This window comes from Ovis canadensis, chromosome 1 (assembly GCF_042477335.2).
Source record: "Ovis canadensis isolate MfBH-ARS-UI-01 breed Bighorn chromosome 1, ARS-UI_OviCan_v2, whole genome shotgun sequence".
Lineage (NCBI taxonomy): Eukaryota > Metazoa > Chordata > Mammalia > Artiodactyla > Bovidae > Ovis > Ovis canadensis.
In genome coordinates, this window is record NC_091245.1 from 20,133,893 (window position 1) to 20,160,828 (window position 26,936).

The window sequence follows — 26,936 nt, forward strand, 5'->3', positions numbered from 1 at the left end:
TGTTAAAAAATTCTGTGGGAACATGGACGTGAAAGCACTTGCCTTGCTAGACAGGAAAGGATCTGACAGGTTAACACATTTGCTCTTGAAAAATGAGAAGTTTGCAATATAAACTGAGGAACCAAACACAGGGTATGGAGGGTTTGGGAACCGGAAGACTCCAGATCCCACATCACAGAACATGAATCAGGTAAATGGTGTGTGCTTAATCGCTCGGTCATGTCCGACTCTTGGTGACCCCACATGACTGTAGCCCACCAGGCTCCTCTGTCCATGGGATTCTCCAGGCAAGAATACTGGAGTGGGTTGCCATTTCCTTCTCCAGGTAAATGGTAGCGCACCACTAAAAGGTTTTTAGCCTAGTGCCACACAACCAAATACATGTTTTAGGAAGGCTTCATTCAGTCAGGGAGACATGACATAGGACACATGGGCTGCTGCAGAGACTCAGGACTGGGATCAGGTGGGCCAGGTTCTAGCCCTCTTTCTCAGCCTCAAGAACTTCATTGTAGGGGCATTCTCTATCTTGTGAGAAAATCACATGAGTGAGGTGCCATCAGATAACCAAATAGAGGACCTAGATTCAGAAATTCACCCTGGACTTCCCTGGTCATCCAGTGCTTGGGGGTCTGCCTGCAAATGCAGGGGACACAGGTTCAACCCCTGGTCTGGGGAGATTCCACATGCTGTGAGGCAGCTGGGCCCATGCACCACAGCAGCTGAGCTCACACCCTAGGGCTCGTGTTCTGCAACAAGAGAAATCTGCAATAAGCCCACAAGTAGCAACAAAGTCCTAGCACAGCCAAACATTAAATGAATACATTTTTAAACATTCTGTAATGACATTTTAAAAAGAAATTCCGCTAAATCAGTTTGACAGAGCGCTCACTTCGGCAACATGTGTACTAGAATTGCACTACAGGAAGATTAGCGTGGCCCTGGTGCAAGGATGCTAGGCAAGTTCATGAAGTAGTCCATATTTTTACCTGTGGTGTTCAATAATGAACCACCACTACTAACCATGATTAAAATTAATGAAATGAGAAATTTAGTTTCTCAGACATGCTAGTCACATTTTAAGTGCTCAAAAGTTACATGTGATTGAAAAAAAAAGTTTGTCAGAAATGGCACTAACTCAAGGCCTTAAAAGCTTTCAGCTTGCCACATCTGTAAAATGAGGCCCCCCTATACCCACTTCAGAATTGCAAAGATCCAATGAATGCCACCATCCCAGACCTGACCACCTTCCCTAACTAGCCCCCTATCTTGAAATCTTGACTCATAGAGACCCATTCTCCCCAGCCAGTCAGAGGAAGCTTTTAATAAATTCTGAATGCCCTCCCATGGCATTAGACCCCACCTGGCACCTGGTCAGCTCCTTTCTGTTGGTCCAGTGGGAACATAACTTGAGCAGAATGACTTGGAGACTAAGAGCCCAGCTTCTGAAGCCATAGTGTAGGGTATGATCCAAGATCTGTGACTGTATAAAATGGGTTATTTAACCTCGTGCTCTCTGTAGAATAAGAATAATGCTGGTATAGTGTTTGGGAATTCTCTGCCTATACAGTCATTAGGACTCAGCACTCTCACTGCCAGGAGCCTGGGTTTGATCCCTGGTTGGGAAACTAAGATGCAACACTGTTAAAAAGAAGAAAGTTGAGTTCATACACCCAGCAGTAAGTACAATGTCTCACATTTAATAAGTGCTAGCTATTTAAGCACAGAAGAACAAAGGTTTTTGTTTTAATATTGTATCTACAATATCTTAAGCATACAGTGTGTATATATCAAATGAATAAATGAACTTTTCTCTAACTTCTCATGATTCTCCAACCACATTGGTCTTTCTTTTTTTCCCTTTTTTATAGTTTAATGTATTTTAATAGCAAACTTACAGGAACAGCACAGGAGAGAGACAACATTAAAAACATGTCTTTCCATGTAGGACAACTCAAAAAAGCATAGTGAATGGATGGAATCTACTGTGTGATAAAAATGCTACAAACAGCATTTCAGTTCAATACAGTCGCTCAGTCGTGTCCGACTCTATGACCTCATGGACTGCAGCGTGCCAGGCCTCCTTGTCCCTCATCTCCCAGAGTTTGCCCAAGTTCATGCTCATTGCATCAGTGATGCCATCCAGCCATCCTATACTGATGCCCTCTTCTGCCCTCAATCTTTCCCAGCACCAGGGACTTTTCCAATAAGCCATCTGTTTGCATCAGATGACCAAAATACTGCAGCTTCAGCTGTAGCATCAGTCCTTCCAGTAAATATTCAGGGCTGATCTTCCTTAAAGTTGACTTATTTGATCTTGCTGTTCAAGGGACTTTTAGGAGTCTTCTCCAGCACCACAGTTCAAAGGTATCAATTCTTTGGCATTCTGACTTCTTTATCGTCCAGTTCTTAGAACTGTACGTGATCACTGGGGAGACAGTGAAAGTGAAGTCGCTCAGTCATGTCCGACTCTTTGCGACCCCATGGGGTGTAGCCTACCAGGCTCCTCCATCCATGGGATTCTCCAGGCAAGAGTACTGGAGTAGGTTGCCGTTTCCTTCTCCAGGAGATCTTCCCAACCCAGGGATCGAACCCGGGTCTCCTGCATTGCGGGCAGATGCCTTACCATCTGAGCCACTGGGGCCTTGACTATATGGACCTTTGTCGGCAGAGTAACATCTCTGCTTTTCAACACACTGTCTAGGTTTGTTATCGCTTTCCTGCCAAGAAGCTATCGTCTTCTGATTTCATGGCTGCAGTCACCGTCTGCAGTGATTTTGGAGCCCAAGAAGAGGAAATTCGTCACTACTTCTACCTTTTCTCCTTCTATTTGCCATGCAGTAATTGGAGCCGGATGCCATGATCTTAGCTTTTTTCATATTTAGTCTTAAGCTGGCTCTTTCACTCCCCTGTTCACCCTCATCAAGAGGCTCCTTAGTTCCTCTTCACTTTCAGCCATTAGAGTGGTATCATCCGCATATCTGAAGTTATTGATGTTTCTCCCACCTATCTTGATTCCAGCTTGTAATTTATCCAGCCCAGCATTTCTCATGATGTGTTCAGCATATAGATGAGTACGTGTTCTCCTTTCTCGATCTTAAACCAATCAGTTGTTCCATACAGGGTTCTAACTGTTCTGGACCCACATACAGATTTCTCAGGAGACAGGTAAGATGGTCTGATATTCCCATCTCTCTAAGAGCTTTGCACAGTTTTCCATGATCCACACAGTCAAAGGCTTTAGCGTAGTTGATGAAACAGAGATGTTCTTCTGAAATTCAATCTTTATCCCAATCCCCAAGAAGGATATACCAAAGAATGTGCTAACCATCAGACAATGGCACTCACCTCCCATGCTAGTAAGGTCATGCTTAAAATCTTGCATGCTGGGTTTCAGCATTATGCGAACCAAGAACTTCCAGATGTCCAAGCTGGTTTTAGAAAAGGAAGAGGAACTGGAGATCAAATTGCCAATATTCGCTGGATTACAGAGAAACCAAGAGTGCCACCGTACCAGGCATGTAAAGATGAGGTTCTTAACTGCTCCAGTAGAGGGCGCACTCTTGCGAGCGGCTTTTGTAGCCAGTCGCTTCCTCAGTGCTTTACCACCCGTCGATTGCGGACAGTCGGCTTTGAACAAGCGGTGGTCCAGAGACCCTTACTCTGCTTCTCCTTCGGCTGGAGCTCGGCTAGCTAGAGGCGGCCCTAGCGTTGGAGAGCGACGGCGGCGCGGCGGCGGCTGCGAACACTGGTCTTTATTTCTTAAATATGCCAGGGCTTTTTAATTTTTATTTATTTTTAGGGCTTAAAAAAAATAATAGCTGCTTTATTGAAATGTAATTCACATAGTATAAAATTCACTCTTTTCAAGTGTACAATTTAGCGGGCTTTTTTAGTGTACTCATTTATCACTAACTGGGTAACCATCACCCCTAATTCCAGAACATTTTTATGACTCCCCCAAAGGAAATCCTGTTGTACATCAACGTCAATTAAAAAAAAAACATTACCCATGAGCAGCCACATATACACCACCACTCACCTCTCTCTAGAGCCCTAGGCAACCACTACTCTATTTTTCTTTCACTATGGATTTGTCTTTTCTCGACATTTGGTATAAACAGTATCATAACATCAAATGTGGTCTTTTGTGTCTGGCTTCTTCGTTTAGCATATGTTTTAAAGGATCATGTTGTAGCATGTATCACTTCACTCCCTTTATGGTCAAATAACATTCAAATCAAATGGCTATAGCAGTTTTTGTTTATCCTTCAGTTGATGAACTTCTGGGTTGCTTCCACTTTTTGGCATAATGAATAGACCATTTGTGCTATCAGTACTCGTGTACAAGTTTTTGTGTAAGCAAAACTTCAGTTTTCGATTCTCTCATCTATATTCAAGCCCTTTGCCCGTTTTAAAGTTGGCTTGTCTTTATCATTGACTTGTAAGAGCTATTTATAAAACATCTTCTAGATACTGGACCTTTATCAAATTTATAAGTTACAGATAGTTTTCCTGACACCATGGGTTATCTTTTCATGTTCTTGATGGTATCCTTTGAAGGATAACAGTTTTCAAGTTCGATGAAGTCTTAACTTTTTGTTGTTTTTCTTGTACTTTTGCTGTTATATCTGAGAATCCTAGGCCAGATCCAAAGCTGTGAAGATTTACTCTAGTGTATTCTAGTAAGAGTTTTGTGGTCTTATGGCCACTGATCCATTTTGAGTTAATTTTTGTAGCCACTGTGGGGTAGGGTTTCAAAATTCATTCTTTGCATGTGGATACCTAGTTTTTCTAACATCACTTATTTTAAGACTGTTCTTTCCCTTATTGAATTGTCTTGACAACCTTCTTGAAAATCAATTGATGGCACGGGGACTAAGGGATTGAATGAAGGCAGTCAAAAGGTAAAAACTTCCAGTTATGAGATATATGTGTGTTAGAGATGTAATGTACAACATGATGAATATAATTGACACTGCTGTATGTTGCACATGAAAGTTAAGAGTAAATTCTAAGAGTTCTCATCATAAGAAAACATTTTTTTCTAATTTATGTTTATATGAGATTATGGATGTTCACTAAACTTACTGTGATAATCACTTCATAATATATATAAATCAAATCATTATGTGGTACAACTTAAACCTATATAGTGGTATACCTCAATTATAGCTCAATAAAACTGGAAGAAAAAATAAACATAAATGTTTTTAAAAGAAAATGAGGACTTCCCTGGTGGTCCAGTGGTTAAGAATCCGCTTGCCAATGCAGGGAACACGGCTTTGATTCCTGGTCTGGGAAGATTCCATATGCTGTGGGAAAACTAAGTCACAAGTACTGAATCTTCATGAAACGATTACTGAAGCCTATACTTCCTAGAGGTTGTGCTCCACAGCGAGAAGCCACCACAGTAAGAAACCTGCACAGTGGAAACAGAGAATAGCCCCTGACCCACTGCATCTAGAGAAAGCCGGAGCAGCAATGAAGACCCAGTAGAGCCAAAAATATATTAACTAACTTAAAAAAGAGAATGCACTTATTTATGAGACTTTAAATGCCATTCCATTAATCTTTGTGCATGCATGCTCAGTTTTGACTGACTCTTTGCGGCTCCATGAACTATAGCCCACCAGGCTCCTCTGTCCATGGATTTTCCAGGTAAGAACACTGGAGTGGGTTGCTATTCTCTTCTCTATGGGATCTTCCTGACCCAGGGATTGAACCTGGGTCTCCTACATCTCCTGCATTGGTAGGCAGATTCTTTACCACTGAGCCACCTGGGAAGCTCTTCCATTAATCTATATGTCTATTCTTATGCCAACACTTCACTGTTGGTTACCGTAGTTTATATTTTTTTCTTTTTTGGGTCATGCTGTGTGGCTTGCAGGATCTTAGTTCCCTGACCAGGGACTGAACCTGGGCAATGGCAGTGAAAACTTGGAATCCTAACCGTTAGGCCACAAAGGAACAACCATAAGTTTTGAAATCGGGAAGTGCGAGTCCTCCAACTCACACTGTTCTTTTCCAACATTGTTTTGGCTTTTTGAGGGCCCTTGCAATTCCATGTGAATTTAAGGATCAGCTTTTCCATTTCTGCAAAAAAGGCTGATGGAATTTTGGCAGGAATTGCATTGAATCTGGGTTGTATTGCCATCTTATTATTAATCCAGGAATGCAAGATGTCTTCCCATTTACCTAGGTCTTTAATTTCTTTCAACAATATTTTATAGTTTTCAGTGTACAAGTCTTTTACTTCCTTGGTTAAATATATTTCCTAAGTATTTTATTCTTTTCGATGCTATTGCAAAACAGATTGTTTCTAAGTTCCTTTTCAGATTGTTCATTGCTGATATATAGAAACAACTGATCTTTTGTGTGATCTTTTTTTAAAACTTTTTTAAAAATTGAAGTATAGCTACTTTACAACGTTGTACTAGTCTTAAACGTACAGCAAAGTGATTCAGATATATATACTTTACATATACATATATTTATATATATTGTATGTAAGTGTTCAATTCAGTTCAGTTACTTAGTCATGTCCGACATCGTGTCTGACTCTTGGCGACCCCATGAATTCCAGCCTCTCTGTCCATCACCAACTCCCGGAGTTCACTCAAACTCATGTCCATCGAGCCAGTGATGCCATCCAGCAATCTCATCCTCTGTCGTCCCCTTCTCCTCCTGCCCCCAATCCCTCCCAGCATCACAGTCTTTTCTAATGAGTCACCTCTTCTCATGAGGTGGCCAAAGTAGGAGTTTCAGCTTTAGCATCAGTCCTTCCAAAGAACACCCAGGACTGATCTCCTTTAGAATGGACTGGTTGGATCTCCTTGCAGTCCAAGGGACCCTCAAGAGTCTTCTCCAACACCACACTTCAAAAGCATCAATTCTTCGGCACTCAGCTTTCTTCACAGTCCAACTCTCACATCCATACATGACTACTGGAAAAACCATAGCCTTGACTAGACAGACCTTTGTTGGCAAAGCAATGTCTCTGCTTTTGAATATGCTATCTAGGTTGGTCATAACTTTCCTTCCAAGGAGTAAGCATCTTTTAATTTCATGGCTGCAGTCACCATCTGCAGTGATTTTGGAGCCTCAAAAAATAAAGTCTGACACTGTTTCCACTGTTTCCCCATCTATTTCCCATGAAGTGATGGGACCGGATGCCATGATCTTCGTTTTCTGAATGTTGAGCTTTAAGCCAACTTTTTCCCTCTCCTCTTTCACTTTCATCAAGAGGCTTTTTAGTTCCTCTTCACTTTCTGCCATAAGGGTGGTGTCATCTGCATATCTGAGGTTATTGATATTTCTCCCGGCAATCTTGATTCCAGCTTGTGTTTCTTCCAGTCCAGCGTTTCTCATGATGTACTCTGCATACAAGTTAAATAAGCAGGGTGACAACATACAGCCTTGATGTACTCCTTTTCCTATTTGGAACCAGCCTGTTGTTCCATGTCCAGTTCTAATTGTTCCTTCCTAACCTGCATACAGGTTTCTCAAGAGGCAGGTCAGCTGGTCTGGTATTCCCATCTCTTTCAGAATTTTCCACAGTTTATTGTGATCCACACAGTCAAAGGCTTTGGCATAGTCAATATATATACATATATTTTTCAGATTCTTTCCCATTACAGGAAAAGACTTTTGAATATAGTTCCTTGTGCTAAACAGTAGATCTTTGTTGTTTATCTTATACTTAGTAGTGTGTACATATTAATCCCAAACTCCTAATTTATCTCCTCTCCTCCCTGCCCCCACTGACTGTTGATATTGTACTTTGCAACTTTGCTGAATTCTTTTGTGGTCATGTATGGATGTGAGAGCTGGACTGTGAAGAAGGCTGAGTGCCAAAGAATTGATGCTTTTGAACTGTGGTGTTGGAAAAGACTCTTGAGAGTCCCTTGGACTGCAAGGAAATCCAACAAGTCCATTCTGAAGATCAGCCCTGGGATTTCTTTGGAAGGAATGATGCTACTGAAGCTCCAGTACTTTGGCCACCTCATGCGAAGAGCTGACTCATTGGAAAAGACTCTGATGCTGGGAGGGATTGGGGGCAGGAGGAGATGGGGACGACTGAGGATGAGATGGCTGGATGGCATCACGGACTTGACGGACGTTGAGTCTGAGTGAACTCCGGGAGATGGTGATGGACAGGGAGGCCTGGCGTGCTGCGATTCGTGGGGTCGCAAAGAGTCAGACACGACTGGGCGACTGAACTGAACGGAACTGAATTTTTTTTTTAGTAAATTCATTGGGATTTAGTCTATTTAGGATATCATCTGAATATAGATAGTTTGACTTCTTCCTTTTTAATTAACATTCCTTTTATTTCTTTTTCTTTTCCTTTTATTTCTAATTTCCCTGCCTGAATAAAACACCCATGTCATTCTGAACAAAAGTAGTGAGAGTGGACATCCTTGTCTTGTCCCTGGTCATTCATTATGATGTTAGCTGGGGGCTTTTTGTAGATGCCTTTAAGAGGTGAAGAAGTTCACTTCTGTTTCTAATTTGTTGGGTGTTTTTATCATGAAAGGATACTGGATTTTGTCAAATGCTTTTTCTGTATTTTGAGGTGATCATACATTTTTCCGCTTTATTATTAATAAGGTATATTACATTAATTGATTTTTCAGATGTTAAACCAACCTTGAAAACCTGAAATAAATTCGACTTGCATGTGGTGTACCGACTTTACTTTTTGCTTGTGCAGAGCTTGGTCAGTCATCTCTCACTGACATTAGGGGTTTTTCAAGTCTCCTGGGTATGTAATCATTCCTGCACACACATGACTTTCTAAATTTTCTAGATTTTCAGGAAAACGTGGGAACTTAAAAAATTCCCATATTCCTCTATTTCTCCTTTTTTAAAATTTTTAATTAATTAATTTTTGGCTGTACCACATGGATCTTATCTCCCTGACCATGCCCCCTGCAGTGGAAGTGTGGAGTCTTAACCACTGGACCAACAGGGAAGTCCCTATTTCTCTTTAAATTAAAAAAAGTTTTTAATTATTTTCTTTATCAGCCTCTTATTGACCCCAACTTGGTATTTTGAAAAGTAATTTATTTTCCAGTAATTTCAAATTTACAGTTTTACATACATAAAAGCAAGTCTTGTATCTTGATTAAATATATATTCCTAAATATTAATGTTGACATTATTTAAAATGAAATTGCTTTCATAAATTTTTTCTGATTATTTATTGCTGCTGCTGCTGCTAAGTCGCTTCAGTCATGTCCGACTCTTTGCAACCCCATGGACTGCAGCCTACCAGGCTCCTCCGTCCATGGGGTTTTCCAGGCAAGAGTACTGGAGTGGTGCCATTCCCTTCTCCGATTTATTGCTAGTATATACATATAAGATAGAGTGTGTGAACTGATTCTACCTCTTATAACTTTGCTGAATTAGTTGATTAGCTCAAATAATTTTTTATTGTTATGTGTATGTGTGCTCATTCAGTCATGTCTGACTCTTTGCGACCCCATGAACTGTAGTATGCCAGGCTCCTCTGTTTGTGGAATTTTCCAGGCAAGGATACTGGAGTGGGTGGCCATTTCCTACTCCAGGGAATCTTTCCAATCCAGGAATCAAACCTATGTCTCTTACATCTCCTTCATTGGCAGGCAGATCTTTCCCACTGTACCACCTGGGTTATAGTAAGTTTTATATATAATATGATGTGGTCTGTGTTCTGTGAATAGACAGTTTTAATTTTTCCATTCACACATGGATGTCTTTTCTTTCTTTCCTCAAGACTTTGGGTAGAACTTCCAGTATACTACTGAATAACAGTGGTGAAGACCAGCTTCCTGGCCATCCTGATTTCAGGAGTGAATCTTTCAGCCTTTAACATTAAGCATGATGTTTGCTGTGGCTTTGTATACTACTCTTTTCCATACTAAATAAATTTCCTTTTATTCCTACTTGGAGTGTTTGTATTATGAAATAGCACCGGGTTTAAAAAAATATTTATTTAGTTGACTGTGTCACGTCTTCGCCATGTCACGCAGGATCTTTCATTGCAGCAGCTGGGCAGGCTCCAAAGAGTGCAGGTTTCAGTAGCTGTGCTGCACCCGGCTTAGTTGCTCCTAGTTACTCCAAGACATGTGGGATCTTAGTTACTAGATCTGGGATTGAGTCTCCAGGACTGCAAGGAGGATTCTTAACCACTAGACCACCAGGCAAGTCCCAGCACTGGATTTTAATGTTCGAGTGACATAGACTAGTTGATGGGGTGGACACTGGGTTAGGTGTGGTGAGTGGGGGTGGGAAATATCAGTCCCATTCTCTTCCAAGCTTCAGACTCATCTTTTCAACTACTTACAATACAAATAGCACTTATATGTCCCACAAGCAATTCAAACTTATCCTAAGATTGCCTTTCTAGAAACCTGCCTCTCCGGTGTTTTCTAGTGATGTCACTCCACCATTAATGTGTTTCCCCAGGGGAGGAGCCGTGTGTTGCTCTTTTGTCATCCCTATAATCTAGTCTATCACAAAATCCCATCACCCAACAAGTGTCCTTGATTCCAACTTCTCCTTTTTATGTCCAGCACAATCGCCTTTTCTTGTGCCAAGGGACTGGGAGTAGAGAGATGTATGACATATGCGCACTACACTCTTAACATTTCAACCTATTGGTAAAGCCCACTGAACACAATGTAGTAAGCAGAAAAATAAGTTGCTCAAATATTTGAGTACCACTCAAATATTTATTGAGTACTTATTAAATGCCAGGCATTCTAGGTGTTGGAAATACAGTAGTGAACACAGTTCCTACTCTCATGCTTACTGTATTTTAGTGGGAAGACAGATAATAAGCATGTAAAAACAATGTTAGTATAGTGTTGCTACTTCACAAAGCAGGCTCAGAAAAGGTCTATGGGAGATAGGCGTGGTGGTGAGATTCTGAGCAGAGACTTGAAGTGAGGAAGGAAGCCAAGCTAAGACCTAGGTGAAGAGCCTTTTCAGTCAAGAGAAGGAAAGCCTGAAATAGGAACAGCAAGGAGAGAGTGCCTGCAGGTGCGGGAGGGGAACAGGTAGGAGATTAGGCAATTTGATAAGGCAAGGGATAAGCAAGGGTCCAATACCCCTGGGTCTCCTAGGCCATAAGGAATTTAGATTTTATTCTGAATGTGCAGGGAAGCCATGGAAGCTTGAAAATACAGAAGAGAGAATGGAATAATGCTGGGAGAATCCTTTCAGCATGGGATGGGATAGGATCTGGAGCCAAGTGCAAAAGAGTCTTATCAGGCAGTTTACTCGATTGAAAAACTTCCCTCTGCTTGAGTTTCTCTTCAGCCTTCTCTTTAAAGTTATACTTCTTATAAGAATTATCTACATATACTGTATCTTTTTAAATTTCCTGTTTGAATTTGAAAAATCCAGTTTCAAATTTTTCCCCACTCCAATATAGCGCTCAACCCAATAATCACTAGTGAGAGCTGGACTATAAAGAAAGCTGAGCACTGAAGAATTGATGCTTTTGAACTGTAGTGCTGGAGAAGACTCTTGAGAGTCCCTTGGACTGCAAGGAGATCAAACCAGTCAATCATAAAGGAAATTAGTTTGAATATTCATTGGAAGGACTGATGCTGAAGCTGAAACTCCAATACTTTGGCCACCTGATGCGAAGAACTGACTCATTGGAAAAGACCCTGATGCAGGGAAAGATTGAGGGCACAAGAGGAGAAGGGGATGACAGAGGATGAGATGGTTGGATGGCATCACCAACTCGATGGACAGGAGTTTGAGCAAGCTCTGGGAATTGGCGATGGACAGGGAAGCCTGGCATGCTGCAGTCCATGGGGTCTCAAAGAGTCAGATACGGCTGAGCTTACTGAACTGAACTGAGTCCTCCTTCTAACTAGATGTCACAGTAGCATTAGACAATGACCTCACCCTGTGCTGGCTTTCCTCTGGCCGCTCTAATTGCTCCCTCCAGCTCCTTTTCTCTACCTGGCCTTAAATGTTGCCATTCCTCAAGCCTTGGTACCAGATCCTCCTTGTGTGCCACCAGTTGGCACACTACTGTATGCTGATGGGGCCCGTGAACTAAGAATAGTTTTCCTGTTTTTGTTTTGTTTTTTAACATTTATTTATTTGGCTGTACCAGGTCTTAGTTGTGGCACTCAGGATCATTTGTTACTGCGTGCAAACTCTTACTTATGGGTTGTGGGATCTAGTTCCCTGACCTGCGTGGGGAGCACAGAGTCTTAGCCACTGGACCACCAGGGAAGTCCCGGTTTTTGTTATAAATGCTGGGATAAAAAAAATCAAAAGTACGTTTCATGACAGGTGAATGCTAGTATCCCTTCAATTTTATTGACACACAGTCACATCCATTCGTTTCCTATTGTCTATGGCTGGGTTCACACTACAGCAGCAAAAGTGAGTAGTGGTGACGCAGAGCCTAGAGTATTAGCCAAAGTATTAGCCACAGAGGCCAAAGTATTAGCTCTCCGTTTCCAAGAAAAGTTTGCTTTATGCTTTCTCCCTAGGTTCCATTCATTCTGGTAGCTTTGGTTACCATGTATATGCCAAGGAGTCCCAAGGCAGCATCTTCGGTCCAGATCCCTTCTCTACGGATGACCAGACATGAACATCCAGCTGCGTGTCATTCCCTCGTGCAGGAGTCACCAAGAGACCAGAATGAACAAGACCAGACCAGCTCCTACCTCAGCTTACCCCTTTTCGCTAAGTGGCACCAATATCCATCCAACTGGTCACGTGAGGAATTCGGAATCCTTGACACACCTCCTTTCCCCTAAATCAAACGAAACCTAAGTCCCCCTCTTCTGTCTTCAACGCACCCGCATCCACAGCTGTCACATAAAACGGGTCTTTTCAAAACGTAAAGCCAGGCAACCCTCGCCGGCGTTTGTGCCCTGGAAGCAAAGGCGCTCGCGCATGTCAGACACCGCGAGATCCCCGCGCGGCCCTAGATCGCCGCGCAGCGTTCCCAGGACCCTCCTAAACCCGAGGCCTCGTCGCCGCCTCAGAAACGTAAGCAACACCGCCCTCCCGCCCCAAGCCGCTCTCTGCGGCGCCCGGAAGACACGTAAGGAGGCGGGGCTACGTATTACAAACCGGACCGTGACGCGCTGCGTTTTCTCTTTCCAGCCAGCGCCGAGCCATGGGTGAGTGGCGCTCTGCTTCGGGGCCGGGATCGGGGAGCGAGCTCAATCCGGTGCCATCCTGCTTCGGGGCCCAGCCGGCAGCGCGGGCTCCCGGGCCCCCGGACACGGAACCCCCGCCAGGAGGGTGGTGCTCGGGCTTGGGCCGCCGGGACCGTTCCAGGGGCCATTCCTGGAGCCGGAGGACTCGGGGCCGCGAGCGGCACCATCATGGCTGCCGGGGTCGGGACGGGAAGGGTCCAGGCTGCGTCGCACGTGCATGATGACACCTTGGAAATGCTGTGACCTCCCGACTGCGCTGTGGGGGAGCTAACCTTGGAGAGCTGAGCGTGCGACCGCCGGCGTGGGGCGTTGGGCTGGCGGCTTCGGCTCCGGGCTCCCTGCCTCAGGCTCCCGCCCCCCGCTTCCACACGCAGGCATCTCTCGGGACAACTGGCACAAGCGCCGTAAGACCGGGGGCAAGAGAAAGCCCTACCACAAGAAGCGGAAGTATGAGCTGGGACGCCCCGCTGCCAACACAAAGGTGCGTGCGGGTCCTCACGGCCCGGGAGGTCGCTCCTGCGGCGTCGGTTGAATCTTTGTGCGGCTCTGCGAGTTGCTGTGGGGACTAGGCGGTCTCCTCGCCTTCGCGTGTTGGGTAGATACTGAGAGATCGCCTGAAGACTGCTGCCGTGTCCTAGTAGTACCTGCAAGGGTGCCCGGAGCGAGTGGGCTTCTCGGCGCACCGAGCCTTACGTTTCAATGGTTGGAATCGGGCTTTGTCTCTTGAAGGTGACTGGAATGATGAAAAAGTATCCTTAGGCGTGGTTGTGGCCGTCTTGGTCACCTATGTGCCACTTGCCAATGCTAGGGCTTGTCATAGTTACACTGACTGTTACCTCCGTCGCGCCCGGGTTCCCTTCTCTCTCTCGCCTCTCCTTGATAACCTAGATCCTGTCTCTTTGTGTTTTCTAGATTGGCCCCCGCCGCATACACACAGTCCGTGTGCGGGGAGGCAACAAGAAGTACCGGGCCTTGAGGCTGGACGTGGGGAACTTCTCCTGGGGCTCGGAGTGTGAGTGAAGTCCTGCAGGCGAGGGTGGGAACTCAGCACCTAATCCTTGTTTTCAAGCACTTCAGTAAGTGCTTTTAGCAGGAAGTCCATGGCCTGGACCAAGATACTAAAGTTCTCCTGTTGAACACCTTTGAGGTTGTGGAGACTTATCTCCAGTCCTGTCCTGCCACTTAACTCGAATAGCCTCAGGGATTGGAGTTGAATCTGGAGACAGTGTGAGTGCCAGCCACGTCTGGAAAGATAGGTTTGTAGAAGATGAACTGTTGCTCTATGGCTCGATGGAGGCTTAGAGTTTCCCTTCTTAGGCCTTACTAGGGTGGGGATGGAAGACTGTTGGCATCAGGTTTACTTGGCTTGATTCTGGATTTCTTCTGTGAACAGGTTGTACACGCAAGACAAGAATAATCGATGTTGTCTATAATGCATCCAACAACGAACTGGTCCGTACCAAGACCCTGGTGAAGAACTGTATTGTGCTTATCGACAGCACACCGTACCGACAGTGGTACGAGTCCCACTATGCACTGCCCCTGGGCCGCAAGAAGGGGGCTAAGCTGGTGCGTATTTGGGGAGCAACTTCCTGTAGGGGGTACAGGGGGAGGCCAGCCTGATTGCAGCCTTCTTGTGATGAAAACTCTGTCCAGTTCTGCTACTGAAGGGAGAGAGATGAAAGCCTTTAGTGCTGAGGAAGGTGGCAGGGCTGTGGGATGTGGCATTCCTGAACTAGGGTTTGGGGAGCCCCCTCTAAGCCATCTGTATTTCCTTTATTCAGACTCCTGAGGAGGAAGAGATTTTAAACAAGAAACGATCAAAGAAAATTCAGAAGAAATACGATGAGAGGAAAAAGAACGCGAAAATCAGCAGTCTTCTAGAGGAGCAGTTCCAGCAGGGCAAGCTTCTTGGTAAGATGACTTCTGCATTTGGGGGAGGAGGCATCTCAAGATATGGTGTGCTCTCTGGAGGCTAGAGAGTTCACCAGAAGGGTTTGATAACAGTGCACAAGCACAGATCAGAATATTTGATCATCTGGTGAGTTTGAAGAGGAAATGGAAGATAGTGGGCAGGAGCCTAGAACTTGGTCTAGGCCTCTGCGTTTCAGGAGTATCTTGAGAACTCGTCTGTGTCCAGGCTGAGGGGATTGTCTCAGTGATGAAAACTTTGTCCAGTTCTGCTACTGATTTTCAAAGTGATGATAAAGTATATCTGAGGAGACTTTGGGCTTTGTGTCTGCCCCCAGGATACCTGGACCAAAGTGGGCGCTTAAGGGGATACATAGGTATGGGTAGGGCCACAGTGTCATTTTCCTGAGGACCGCATACTTTCTTGCAGCATGCATCGCTTCAAGACCAGGCCAGTGTGGCCGAGCAGACGGCTATGTGCTAGAGGGAAAAGAGCTCGAGTTCTATCTGAGGAAGATCAAGGCCCGGAAAGGCAAATAAACCCTCTTCCCTCCTGTCTTAGCTCATCTAATAAAGGCGTTTACTGTTCTATGCCATGTTCATGTTCTGAGAATACTTCATTGTTTGGCACGCTATGGAACACCCCAACTCCCCCTGCCTGAAGGCCAGGCCTGTTACCAGGCTGTGAGTCTAGCAGGAGGAACAGTTCTCACTCCTGAGGCTGAGTTTCAGTGGCAACAGGGATGTGTTGTGCAGGCTGAGCAGAGACTATGAGGGAGGTAACCCAGCTTGGGGCCCCTGCAGTATTGGACTGTTGACTGGACCATCGTTGGAACCAAAGCCATGTTGCCTCCCTAAAGTTCTCTTAGAGACCCTGTATGCAGACTTTGGTTTGGGGTTTTTATTTTTTCAGGTTCCTGGTCTAGAAACCTTGAAATTGTATTCTACATTTCTGCATTGTTGAGCAAGTTTTTTCTCTTGAGCTCTAATCCTTTCCCCTCTCCTTAATCAAAAGTTAGTTTGTTAAATTGTTGAATTGGTTTCTTCAGCTTTCCCTTTTCATAGTTCCTCAGTTATTTGATTGTAGCAAGTGGTGGTCTTTTAGGTTAAAGACAGGTTAAATCTTAGGTTATCCTTGGGTCGTAACTCCCACATCAAATGTCACCAAATTTTTTGTGGTGCTAGTGGTAAAGAACCTGCCTGCCAGTGCAGGAGGCATAAGAGACGCAGGTTTGGTCCCTGGGTTGGGAAGATCCCCTGGAGCGGGGCCTGGCAACCCATCCCAGTATTGCCTGGAGAATCCCATGGACAGAGGAGCCTGGTGGGTTGCAGTGCAAAGGCTGAAAACAGCTGGCAACCGAGCACAAAGCACAACTGCTGCTCTGGTCTCTTTTCTGCATCCTGCTTTGCTCTTCTGTTGTCTCCAACACAATCCCAGCTCTCTGTGATCATTTTAAAGAGAGAAGATTTTTTTTTTTTAACTTCTTTTGGATATGAACCATTTTTAATGGTCTTTATTAAATTTGTTACAATAATGATTTTGTGTTTGGTATTTTGCCTGCACAGCTTGTGGGATCTTAGTTCCTTGACCAGAAATCAAACCTGTGCCCCCTGCATTGGAATGTAAAGTCTTAACCACTAGACCACCAGTGAAGTCCCTAAAAGATAAATTTTTTTACACAGTATCCCATCTCAAAGTTGCAACCAGAAACTATGGAACTCAGTGAGACCTAATCCCTTCTATGGTGACTGCCGTCCTTACATGTGTTCACTTACTATTCTTTTTATACTTTCTGTCATATGCCCACGTGGCTCACTCCTTTTAGATCTTTGTCAGTCCAGTGAGTTCCCTGATCACAGAATTTTAAATAGCACTCCCTTCCCCTTCCATGCTGTATCTTTTGCCCCTGTTTTTTTTCCTTATTTGGCATAAATTTTGTTTGCTTATCTTATTTTGAACCCTCTATTAAAATATATTTATTGGGGAAACGGGTACGTTTATTGCTGCATCTCTAGTACCTGTAAAGTGGCACAGCACTACAACAATCAAATATGTACTTTAAGGAGTTCTAAAGAAAAGGTTTTATCCAATTTAAAGTGGTTGAAAAGCACTTCTCTTAAATGAGCTACAAATCTAAATTGGTTCATCAACTTGGCTAATTGCAGACTTCTGTAATTCCAACTTCTGGCTAAACGGTTAGAAAGGGTGGACCACTAAGACCAGCCCTTTACCATTGACTCTGAGGAGACCTGACCTCTGCCTTCCCACCCAGTGATCTGATAACACCTGGTCATTAGCTGATGTTTGCTCGGAGAGCTGTGTGTTGGGCATGGCACAGCAACAAAAGAGCCTTGAATGCATGTACATCTCTACTGCTCTCCCTGATGAGTACTCAACCTGAAGCAAGGCCTCCTCTCTCAACCCTTCCAAAACACTTTGGGTGCCTTCTGAGTGAGTGGTGACCAGAAGGTGCCTTTTCTGGACAGTACAGGTTTGTCAACCAAGGCTGAGAAAAGTTCAGCATCCCGTCACCCAGCAGGAAAGCAGAACCCAGCATTGTAATCCTGTCAACAGTGCCAGAGGCTGCATGTCCTCAAGCTCTCCCTACATTCACCATGCCTTCCGTTTTTGAGTTTTGGCATTTGTTTACGGTAAAGCATCTGTCTACAGTGCGGGAGACCCGGGTTCGAGCCCTGGGTTGGGAAGATCCTCTGGAGAAGGAAATGGCAATCCACTCCAGGACTATTGCCTGGAAAATCCCACGGACAGAGGAGCCTGGTAGACTACAGTCCATGGGGTCGCAAAGAGTCAGACAACTGAGCGACTTCACTTGCACTTTCCTTTGGCTTTAACATTCAGCTTTGGCATTCACCAGTTGTTTAGAAGGCAGGAATCTTAGAGAAACTCAGTTTAGGAGCAACTCTAGTACTCTGTGGGGCTGTTTTCCAAAGGCCCACTCTTAACTCCTGAGTGCCCCAGACCCGCCACAGAGATGGGACGTGCAGTTTTCACCCCTTAAATTGTCCTTGCGTTGTTTGATGGGAGCAGAGAAGGGCTTGTTCAGATGCTGCAGGTCTAGGCTGGGTGCCTTCACATCTCAGTGTCAGCTTTCAGGGCAGACTCTCAAACCCTCTTTCTCCCCCGCCCCCCAAACCCTTATCTTTAGCCACTTCCGAGTATGCCAGTTCAGTTTTAAGCAATTTTAATTGCACAAATAAATGAATACATTCTCATTGTAAACAAATTGAACATAACAGATAAAAGTACCCAGTACACACTTTGGCCCCTCTTCAGGGTGAGGTTATCAGAATAAGGTATATTCTAAACATCTTTTTATGTGACCCTGGGTGCAGCAGCAGCAGCATTCCCTGGAAACCTACTAGAAATATGCAAATTCTTAACCTCCATCCCAGACTTATCAATCAAATGCCGGGGGTGGTACCCAAGACTTTAACCAGCCCTTCAGTGATAACTGATGCTCCGTCTAGCCCAAAATCACAGCGGAAATAAACTGCACTTGGGCTCCAGTCCTCTGTGCCTCGCCCTTGTGTTCTAGCTTCACCTCCAAGCCAACGTGGAAGCATCCTCTACCCTGATTCAGGCCCTTCTGCCATCGGGGGCGGTCCCTAGGTGCCCGGGCTTAGGGCACGTAGGAATGCTACTCTAATAGCTCCGCAGGGCCTGCAAAGTGGGCGGGGGCGGGACTGGGGGAGGCAGCTGGACTGCCCGCCCCGGCTGGTTTGGCTCAGGGCTGCTGGGTCTCGTCCCCTGACCCTGACGCCTCCTCCTCGATGCGGTCCGCTGCCTCGATGTCGCCACCCTCTTCGGCCCGGAAGCGCAGCAGATGCGGGGTACGGGGGGCGCGGACGCGGCCGAAGTTCCGGAGGCTGATGGCTGGCGAGGGAGCACCTACGCCCAGGAAGCGGCCGAGCAGCGGGGTCTGCGCGGTCACCGGCCGGGCTGGCCCAGGGGACGCCTCCACCTGCAGGCTCTGCTCGGGGTCGTCGCTCATGCTGCGGGCAGGCAGGAGGGCTGCGTGAGCAAGCTTCTGACAGCAGGTGGACCGGAAGGGACAGAGTCCTGGGCGCCAGGAGGGTGGGTGGGTGGGGAACTGGAGCCTGGCTATTGACTCAAGTTCTGCCTCGGCCTGGGCTACTCACCGCAGGTTGAAGGTGGAGCCCAGGAAGGAAGGCCGCAGCGACTCGGCCACGGTGGCCACCGTGTAGGGCGGCTGCGCCGAGTCCTCATCCCAGTATGCGTCCTTCTCCGTGGGAGGCAGGTTCTGGTACATGTCATCCACGGAGAGCAGGGATACCTGGGAGCAGCAGTTCACAAGAATCCCCTTCTCCTCTGCGAACCCGAACTGAGAACTGGCAAGGAGGGAGAGCCCGACTGCCAGGGAGCTGCCACCAGACCCTGAATCACCTGCAAGTTGCGGTCTATAAGCTGGTTGGTTTCAAAGTCGTCGTCATCCTCACCAAAGGGATTGATGATCTGTTCTGCCACCTGCAGGTGGTAAGAGAGTGTTTTCTGGGCTCAGAGCCCTCCTTTCTAACCCCACAGTGTGGGTGGGTCCTGGGTCCAAATCTCCTCCCCCTGAAGTGCCCACCTTGAGCCAGCCAGCATAGAAGAAGAACTGCAGCAGAGTGGTGAGAGGCACATACATGTCCAGGTCTCCTACGGCCTGCCCTGGCTCCAGAGGCTCCCGAGGTTTGGCAGCCCCTGCCACTGGCTCCACAAACTGGCGGCCCACCAAGGAGAGGGCAAAGAAGGAGTATACCGCTATGGTCACCACCTGGAGGAGGGATGCCAGACTGAGTGGGACAGGTTAAAATGCTGTCTCTGCCCCGAGGGTCAGTGGTAGATCTAACAAGTAATTAAAACATGTAGCGGGGACTTCCCTGGGGGTGAGGTCCCAATGTGGGGGGCCCAGGTTCGATCCCTAGTCAGGGAACTAGATCTCACATTGCTGCACCTTGAGTTTGTATGTGCCAACTAAAGCTCCCCCATGCTGCAAATAAGACCCAACCCAGCCAAATAAATAAATATTTTTAAAAATAAATTTAAAAATAAATACAACATATAGCAAGGTGTGGCAGCACCAAATGGGAGGGGATCATCTTTGTGAGGGCCCAGGGAGGCTTTGAGGATAAGCCCTTGGCTATTTAGTGTCTCACTGGACTGAACTGCCCCCGGGCAGGTACCATCTCTAGTTCTTCTCAGTGTCACACACAGCACAGGACATACAGTAGGCACTGGGACTGGGGAGGTGAGAGGCAGTTACTTGGGTGTAGACGAGGGGGATGCTGATCCAGTCATAGTGGAAGAGCATGCTGCACTTGGCCCGGTACTTATTCAGCTCCTGGTGGAACAGCAGGAAGAGGAAGTCAGTGGAGACAGAAAGGAAGAAAGGAGAAGGGGACGGGGAGTCCAGTGCACATTAGGCCTGGGCTAGGTCTCATTGTGCTTTCAGAGGTGTTGTCAGGCCCGGGTGCCTGTGATGGAAGGCAGTTTAGCACAGTGACTGCAAGGACAGACCCTGGAGCCAGAAGGTCTGAGGATGAATCTCAGCTCCACTAACTAGCTGTGTGACTTGGGCAAGTTTGTTTTTTCCGCTTCTTGCCTCAGTTTCCTCACTTCCTCACACTTGCTGCGCTACATATCGACACCATGTAGGTGTTAAGCACTGAAATTATGGTTGCAGTAAGCAAAACTAGGGGGAGGAGGGCAGATGGACCCAGTCCTAGGCTGACTCACGTCCAGGAGCAGGCAGAGAGCAATGTCATCACGGATTCGCCCATCTTTCCGGGCCTGGGCCGCCAGGTTGGTGAACCAGACGCAAGGAATCCAGTACTTATTGAAGTCAGATTTCAGGCTCTCAAACTTTTTCCTCTCTTCCTGCGACATAAAACCTGCAGGGATTGAAGAGAAAGAAATGAAGTATCATCCTTGGCCTCCAGGACTCACCGCTCTGGGGTCCTGGAGCTCCCCCTGGTGGTCAAACCTCCCCGCCTGGGAGACCCTCGGGGCAGGTCCGGTCCAGTCCCTCCCAGGGCTCCCGGAGCGCGGCACCTGCGTCCACCACATGCTCCATGGTGGGAAAGCGCTTGAGCACGCGCGTGCTGACAGAGCGCAGCACCAGCACCGACGCCAGGTTGGCGTAGCGGATGAGGGTGCGGCGCAGCAGACGGCCACGCTGGTCCACGCCGTGCACGGTGGCCGAGATGACGCACATCAGCTGGTCCGGCAGCGGGATGCTTGTGTACTGGGCCCACCAGCGGTTCACCACCATGGTGACATAGAAACCTGGTCGTCGCCGTGGGTGGTGGGGACGGGAAGGGAAGACGGAGGGCTTGGAAGTCAGTGTGTCCTGCCCGCAACCAGAACGCCTGGTCCAAGCCAGGTGGAACCAAGGCAGGGGGAAGGACACATTGACTCCAGTAACCCTGCCTCGCTTGTCAGAGGGACAGCCTCATCCTCTGATCACGCCCTGAAGGACCAAACCAGGCAGGGAGGAAGAAGACTGCAGACCTCCTCAGGCAGAAGAGACGTGATGGTTCAAGTCCAGGCAGTGGTTAACTCTGAGCCCTGCTTCCCATGAGGGTGTGGAGGGAGGTGTCACCTCTCTCCAGTTCCCCTGAAGGACGAAGAGGCCTGTGAGGCCAGCAGCAGGTTGGGGCTGTGTTTGGAGTGAGGGTTGGGCTGGTGATAGGCAGGGCCTGCTGCTGCTGCTCCTAAGTCGCTTCAGTCGTGTCCGACTCTTAGTGACCCCATGGACTGCAGCCTACCAGGCTCCTCTGCCCATGGGATTTTTCCAGGCAAGAGTACTGGAGTGGGTTGCCATTGCCTTCTCCGAGGCAGGGCCTAGTCCTCTGGAAATCCTGGACCCGACACACAGCTCCCATGTCTGCTGAGCCTGCTCTGGTTGACCTCCAGATGTGCCGCTGGGCTAATTCTGACCCTCAGAGCTAGCAGCCCAGCCCAAAGGTCAGGAAAGATGGCTAGGAGGCTGCAAGCAAGAACCCCTTGTCCTTTGAACTTACCCAGTACAAAGGACAAGGGGATGAGGTCCGCAGAGCGGTTGCAGTATCGGGCCACCTGAGCATACACGTGCTTCTGCTCCTGGGTCAGCAGCAGCCTGGGGAAGGGCAGGTGGGGCCTGGGTTAGAGGGAGGTGGGCAACCTAGTCCCCCGCAGGCCAGCCCTGAGACCCTGCCCTCACCCTCGCACCGGTAGGTGACGCTGAGCAGAGCATACAGGGCGATGAAGAGGAGGAACTCCTTGTAGAGGAGCTTGTAGATGCTTCCCCGCCAACGGAGAAGCAGGCCAGAGAAGCCTCCGAAGCGGGCCTCCGCCACTTTGAGGGTGTAGGAGACGGTCATGGTGCTGGCGGCCTGGGGCAGAAGGTCGTGAGAGCTGCCCTTGGAGCTGTCCTTCTCTCCCCACAAACCTCCTCCTTAGCCTGCCTTCTCATCACCCAGCTTAGGTCCCCAAGTAACCTCCCACAACTCTGGTCCCCCCCGACCCCAGCCTTCACCCTTTCAGTAGGAAGGAAGCAGACAAGTGGACAGAACACACCTCCAGCCCCCTAGGCTTAGTGGCACATGGGTCAAACCAGGATGAGATGGGGCAGAGGGGAGCTGAGATCTACATCCTCTCCTGCCTGAGGCTGCCCCAAGCTCCTCTTCCACTTGCAGGACTAGGAGGAACCCCTAAACTGCTGAGGACAGGAGACTCAACTGTCGCCCAGCCCCACACACCGTGGGGTCTTGCTCTCGAAGCTGATAGTTGGTCTCTCAAGGCGCAGGGCACCCTGACCCCCATCCCACACCTACCTGCCTGCTCTGGACAGCAGCCTGTGCCGAGGAAGGGGAACTGAGCTAGCCTTCACCCCACAACACTTAAGTACCTCCTGGGCCCATAAAGTTTGGCCGGACTGAGGTTATCATTGATGGATTGAGGCTGCCACCCGGCTTCCCCTGGTGCTGGGAACTGGCTGTGTCTTCCTGTGCCTGCAGGGCTGGGCTGGCCTTTGAGTGCTATAAATGCCTCTGCATTGACCCCACAGCTCACACCATGTCCTTGGAGCCAAGGTGACAGAACTGACTGTCCCACGCTCCAGGTGAGAAGATAGAGGCATGATAAAGCGTCATAACAGCTGCTGATGGCAGAGCACTGACTAAGTGGCAGGCACGGTGCCAGAGCACCAGTCCATCAAATCTCTGGCCTGTCCTGGGAAGCTCCCTCCCCACGCTGCGAGCTGGTTCTCCCTGCAAGTGGTTCCTGAAGAGAGGAAGCATGGAGAAGTGGTTAGGAACATAAGTTTGGGAGGCCGACACACCTGGGGTTGAATTCTGCCTCTCTGTGGCTTTATCCAAGATACCTAATCTCTCTGAACTTCAGTTTGCTCCTCTGTAAAACAGTATCAATAACTCCTTCCTCACAAGGCAGTGGGGAATATTAAGAGCAAGAATGCCTGGAGCCTGGAGCATGCAGGCATTCATCCTGGGCAACTATCACCATGAAAAGCCAGTCTTTTCCCTTTGGTTTCCACCTAGCGGTCCACTGTTGCTTCTCAGAACCTGGGATGCCTGGCCAGCCTCTCCCCAAGCCAAACAGTGCCAGGTCCTGGCTTTTAACATGGCCTATGAGATGCCCCCACTTCCATCTGCTTTCATCAGCCTCTGACCTCGCTCCTTTTCACTGCTCCTTTGAGGTCCTCTCTCGAATCAGTTAGTCATATCACCCTAAAGTCTTCTACAAAGAGGTCTCCCCTCCAGCGCACAAGACCTTGGACAGGATTACATCTGATTCATCTCAATAAAGCTGAGGACTTGAACCCAGGCAGGCTTTTCTTTTCTCTTTCTATTTTATTAAAAAAAAATTAAAATTAGAGTACAGTTGATTTACAATGTCGTGTTTGTTTCTGCTGTACAGCCAAGTGAATTATTTATGCATATGCATATATCCATTTTTATTTAGATTGTTTTCCCATATAGGCCATTACAGAGTATTAAGTTCCTTGTGCTATACAGCAGGTCCTTATTAGTTATCTACTTTATATACAATAGTGTATATATATCAATTTCAATCTCCCAATTTATATCCCTTCACCTCCTCCCCCCATAACTATAAGTTTGTTTTCTACATCTGTGATTCTATTTCTGTCTTGTAAATAAGTTATTTTATACCACTTTTTTTTAGATTCCATATATAAGTGATATCATATATTTGTCTTTCTCTGACTTCACTTAACATGAGAATCTCTAGGTCCATCCATGGCATTATTTAATTTTTTATGGCTAAGTAATATTCCATTGTATATATGTACCACATCTTTTTTATCCATTCTCTGATGAACATTTAGGTTGCTTCCATGTCTTGACAATTGTAAACAGTGCTGCTGTGAACACTGGGGTGCATGTATCTCTTAACCTGAAAGACATCTGGTCCCTCTCCCCACTTTTTGTAAGAAACTCCCTGAATGAGCAAGGTCTGAGAGCCAACTCATAGCCTGATGAGTTATGTTCTCCTTCCCAGGCTCAGGGGAGGTGTCCATATGTAGAAAGAACAGGACTCTGTGTGTGTTTGTCCTGGAGGTCTGGAAAACCCACGAGCTGACCTGCAAAAGGGCAAGATACCAGTCCTGGGGCCTTAACCCCCTGGACTTGCAGCCCCTTCTGACGCTCTGATCTGTGGCTTTCCTAGAGCATTCTGGACTGCTTCTCTTAAAGAGTCTCTGGTACCTGGGGAGCTCGGGCCCTGAGGTCCTATCACTTCTCTGACAGTGCTTCCAGTTGGCTGTGTTTTAGTCCTTAGCTCCCATCCCCATCTGAGGCTGTCTCACATCTGCCTGTTACCCAACTCTCTGGATCCCTGGCCTGTGAATTTCCCACACAGCCATGGGTAAAGGTACAGAACCTGAAGCCTTGCCCCAGGAGGGAGCAGTCCCCAGGCCCCACCCTGCCCCTCCTTCCTGAGTCACTTTATCTCCCTTCCCAGTTGCTGACAGGTCCCTTTGGTTTATGGTCAAGGAGAGGGAACCACTCCACCTGTAAATCATTTTCCCCACCCTTCTCTATCCTCCCCTAGCTCTTGCCCCCACCTCTCTTCTGGTCCTAACCACCAGTGCCGCTCCCCTCCTCACAGCTGAGAGCTGATATATGACTTGGCAGTTTATTGCATGGAGTCTGGAGCCAGAGTGCCTAGATAATTTTTTTTTAAGAGCACGTTTTATACATTTATTTATTTTGTTGTTCAGTCGCTAAATCGTATCCAACTCTTTGTGACCCCTTGGACTGCAGTGCAACAGGCTTCCCTGTCCTTCACTATCTCCCAGAGTTTGCCCAAACTCTTGTCCATTGAGTGAATATTTATTTATGTATTTGGTTGCACCGGGTGCTAGTTGCAGCATGCGGGATCTTCAGTTGCAGCATGTGAATTCTTAGTTGTGATACATAGGGTCTAGTTCCCTGCCCAGGAATCGAACCCAGGCCCCGTGTGTTGGAAGCATAAAATCTTAGCCACTGAACCACCAGGGAAGTCCCTGCCCATATTTTTAAATCCAGACTCCACAGTGAACTACCTTTGTGACCTTGTTCTTAAGCAAACTGTTTAACCTCTGTCGTTAAGTTCCCTGTGGGGAAACAATACCTATCTCACAGAGTTGTTGTGACTATCAAATGAATTAATATTTATGCAGCGCTTGGTAAGCATGAAATGCTCCTGTAGATATTAACTTCTCCTTTCTGTTGCAGCTCTTGTACTTCCACCTCTGCACCTACCAAGGACACTTGAGATCTCTTTGTTGTTGAATCCAGTAGGCGTCTCCTGAGTCCTCACCTTACTTGGCATCTTTCACTATTTTTTTTTAAATTTATATATTTGGCCACACAGACATGTGGGATCTTAGTTCCCCAACCAGGAATCAAACCTGTGTCCCCTTCATTGGAAGTGCAGAGTCTTAGCCACTGGATCACCAGAGAAGTCCTGCATCTTTCATTCTTGAAAGACTCCCTTGACCTCTGTGACCTGATACCCTCAAGAGATTCTGACTCTGAGCTGCCAAGGGGTAGGCATTTGGGATAAGTGTTCAACTAGGAGCAGCAGGTCTGAGAGCATCCTCTGGGAGATGGAGACTCAGAGAGCTCAGTAAAACCTCAGCTTGGTCAGAGGTTGTGAGTACCTTGTGGGGAGGAGAAAGGGCACTAGTAAGAGGGACTGAGAGATGAGTAGAATAGAAGGACAGATGCAAGGACAGAGAACTAGTGACTCCCAGAAAAGTCAGGCAGGGGAATTCGCTGGCCGTCCAGTGGTTACATTTCCACTGCAGGGGGCACGGATTTGATCCCTGATTGGGGAACTAAGATCCTGCATGCCATGCGGCCAAAGAATAAATTAAAAAGTCATGCAGTGGTGAATAGTGGGGTTAGGCATCTTGGGTTCAGGTCTTGGCTCTGCCTCTTAACCTTGGGCAAGAGGCTTAGCCCCATGAGCCTCAGTTTCCTCATCTGTGAAATGGAGATAATAATCCCATGACATCATAAGGTTACCGTGAACAGTCCAGAAGATAAATGCTTAGCCCATGCCTGGTTTGTGGCAGTGTATAAGATCCATTAATGGCAGCTTATGTGACACTGAAGGAGGAGGCAGAGTAGGCTGGCAGGCCCTTCAGTTACAGCATCCAGGAGGATGTCCTCCTGATGCCTGGGCTCCCGGAGGAGGGCTCCAGAACCTTGTTAACCTTCCAAGGGGAGGAGACAGTGATGGCTAACAGAACATGCCACCCCCAAATGTGCCACTTTGGCATATTGGTTACTTTGAGCTAAATAGGCACTTGAAAA

At 47.2% G+C, this 26,936-nt stretch overlaps 2 protein-coding genes and 4 non-coding genes across 6 annotated transcripts; 5 read left to right on the forward strand and 1 right to left on the reverse strand.

Moving 5' to 3' along the window:
- Positions 1-12,957: 12,957 nt before the first annotated feature.
- RPS8 (ribosomal protein S8) lies at positions 12,958-15,688 on the forward strand. The gene is made up of 6 exons (XM_069555715.1): positions 12,958-13,142; positions 13,556-13,662; positions 14,094-14,193; positions 14,575-14,750; positions 14,966-15,095; positions 15,523-15,688. Exons 1-6 carry the CDS (start codon positions 13,139-13,141, stop codon positions 15,630-15,632), a joined length of 627 nt encoding a protein of 208 aa, XP_069411816.1. The 5' UTR covers positions 12,958-13,138; the 3' UTR covers positions 15,633-15,688.
- LOC138431618 (small nucleolar RNA SNORD55/SNORD39) lies at positions 13,394-13,473 on the forward strand. The gene has a single exon (XR_011253771.1). It is a non-coding gene; the product is annotated as a small nucleolar RNA SNORD55/SNORD39 (small nucleolar RNA).
- On the forward strand, positions 13,913-14,016 carry LOC138431622 (small nucleolar RNA SNORD46). The gene has a single exon (XR_011253774.1). It is a non-coding gene; the product is annotated as a small nucleolar RNA SNORD46 (small nucleolar RNA).
- LOC138431620 (small nucleolar RNA SNORD38) lies at positions 14,814-14,883 on the forward strand. Its single transcript, XR_011253773.1, has one exon. It is a non-coding gene; the product is annotated as a small nucleolar RNA SNORD38 (small nucleolar RNA).
- On the forward strand, positions 15,335-15,405 carry LOC138431619 (small nucleolar RNA SNORD38). The gene has a single exon (XR_011253772.1). It is a non-coding gene; the product is annotated as a small nucleolar RNA SNORD38 (small nucleolar RNA).
- A 2,586-nt stretch (positions 15,689-18,274) lies between the features above and the next one.
- BEST4 (bestrophin 4) lies at positions 18,275-22,499 on the reverse strand. Its single transcript, XM_069555792.1, has 9 exons — positions 22,324-22,499; positions 22,137-22,231; positions 21,166-21,399; positions 20,851-21,005; positions 20,378-20,455; positions 19,703-19,888; positions 19,519-19,599; positions 19,254-19,408; positions 18,275-19,106 (listed from the first exon to the last, which is right to left on the reverse strand). Exons 1-9 carry the CDS (start codon positions 22,473-22,475, stop codon positions 18,839-18,841), a joined length of 1,404 nt encoding a protein of 467 aa, XP_069411893.1. The 5' UTR covers positions 22,476-22,499; the 3' UTR covers positions 18,275-18,838.
- Positions 22,500-26,936: the final 4,437 nt, after the last annotated feature.